This window comes from Dendroctonus ponderosae, unplaced genomic scaffold (genome assembly GCF_020466585.1).
Source record: "Dendroctonus ponderosae isolate FM_Combo_2020 unplaced genomic scaffold, Dpon_F_20191213v2 Dpon_F_20191213_3, whole genome shotgun sequence".
NCBI classification, from domain to species: domain Eukaryota; kingdom Metazoa; phylum Arthropoda; class Insecta; order Coleoptera; family Curculionidae; genus Dendroctonus; species Dendroctonus ponderosae.
In genome coordinates, this window is record NW_026018508.1 from 15,900,753 (window position 1) to 15,902,881 (window position 2,129).

The following is a 2,129-nucleotide window of genomic DNA, read 5'->3' on the forward strand; positions in this document are numbered from 1 at the left end:
TTGTACATCATTCTAGAGAGAAATAAATGGCCTTTTTAGAAAGTGAACCATCGATAAGAAAATGTTGGCAGTTTTCTCAAAAAATGCTTGAATTCGAGAAGTTTTAGATTTGCGTAGTTTTTTTTGAGTTGCAAAATCCAGTTGAACATGACGCTGCTTTTTTCGAAGTTTCTCAAGACCCATTTGAGCCACATAATTCGTTTTGGCATTCGCTCTTGGACTTTTAAGTGTCTTCTGAAAAGTATTTCAATGTTGTGAGTGCATTTTGAGTGCTCTTTGATGTCTTTTGAATGCGATGAAGAACTTTGACTCGCTTTGTCGGATGTTCAAGACGAGTGAGTGTCTTTTAAGGATCTTTTTTAAGTTTTCAAATGGATAACTGTTCGAACTTCAATTCGTTTCCTAATTGGTTGATGAGTTTAAGTCAAAGTGCGTGCGGAAATCTCAATATTTTCAACCGAAACTACCACTGAAAAAATCATCTCCAGCAGCCAAGCCTTCTTTATCTTCGCATCGGCATCGTTCACGAACTAGCATTTTTCGCCGTACAAGCACAAATTGGTACCAATTTCTCTGAATCTCTACATGGCCAAAAAAGTGATTGATTACCGACCGGCCACTATTGATCTGATTTTTTCCAACACCGACGCTGAGTGAAAATTACATGACACAACTAATGTGCGTCCTTGCTGCTACTTATTTTTAATTAATCGTAAGCGTGCTAGATGTTTGACCGTAGACCTAGAATCGCAGACATTACCTAACATGTGATGTGGTATTATAGAATGCATATCATTACAGGCGATAGAGTTAACATTTTTGGGTGGTGGCCCGGTGAAGGTAAAAAATTATCTCGCGGAAGGCTATCATTTTGGGTATATAAAAGTCGAGCATTTTTTTTTCAAATCACTTACAACCGAGTCTAGTTTGCTATCAAATACCACTTCGAGATGTACAAGGTAAGGAATTTCGTATCTGGTTTTTTGGGGGGTGTTTTAAGATGAGAATTCCAGTTGTTCGCCCTCGCTTTCCTGGCTGTAGCCACTGCCGCCCCAGCTGGCGAAGCTACTTCATATGCCTCATTCAACGACAACCAGAACCACGTGCAACACATTCAATCAGCCCCCGTCCAGCACTACGCCGCCCCAGCTGTAACCAAAGTAGCTGTTCCAGTAGTAGCTAAAGTGGCCCCTGCTTACTACAGCGCCCCAGCTGCTCCTTCCTACCACAGCGCCCCAGTAGCTTCTTCATACTACAGCGCACCTGCCGCCCCAGTAGCTTCTTCATACTACAGCGCTCCTGCCCCAGTCGCCTCCTACTACAGCGCTCCTGCCCCAGTCGCCTCCTACTACAGCGCTCCAGCGCCAGCTAAAATCGCCGTTCCAGTCGCCAAGAAGATCATCACTGTAGCCAAACAAGTTCCACAGTACTACGAAAAGGAGGAATACGGCCCAGCTCAGTACGAGTTCGCCTACACCATTGCCGACCCTCATACCGGTGATTTCCATTCCCAAGAGGAGAAACGCGAAGGAGACCATGTGGTTGGACAGTATTCCCTTCACGAAGCTGATGGTACTGTCAGAATTGTGAAATACTCCGACGAAGGACATGGTTTCAATGCCGTAGTGGAGAGGCAAGGCCACCCTACCGAAGCCCCAGTTTACAAGAAGGTGGTGGTTGCTGCTGCCCCTAAATACCACTACTAGGAGATTGACCGAGCGTTGATTTGTACATATTGTTCTGGCTAAATTAGCTGTTTTGTTTTTATTTAACTTATTTATGACGTGAATAAATTATGCAAGCATTAAAACTTTGTTTCTTGGTTTCTTGACCGCAAATGCCACATTTGCAAGCTAAGCGCTGATGACTACCAATAGGTTCGAAATCAGTCCTGGGAAGGATGCACAAAATCTTATAATCAAAAGTAACATTGTTCCACAAGGCTTACGATTGAAGAAAGCTTCAGCTGGAGAAATAAGTCCAACGAGCAAATCAGTAAAGAAAAAGGTTAAAATAATCAATTTTTTTTCTAATAAACTATAAACTGTTAAAAACTTGTTCTTTTTCGGGTTTTCGAGTGAACAATTTCATTATAGACACTGCCTCTGAGTCAGAAAAAGTTCTCAATA

General features: G+C 42.5%; 1 protein-coding gene across 1 annotated transcript; it reads left to right on the top strand.

Annotated features, from left to right (window-relative positions):
* The first annotated feature begins 878 nt into the window (after nt 1-878).
* Nucleotides 879-1,810, top strand: LOC109538544 (cuticle protein 21). The gene is made up of 2 exons (XM_048665111.1): nt 879-959; nt 1,014-1,810. Exons 1-2 carry the CDS (start codon nt 951-953, stop codon nt 1,704-1,706), a joined length of 702 nt encoding a protein of 233 aa, XP_048521068.1. The 5' UTR covers nt 879-950; the 3' UTR covers nt 1,707-1,810.
* Nucleotides 1,811-2,129: the final 319 nt, after the last annotated feature.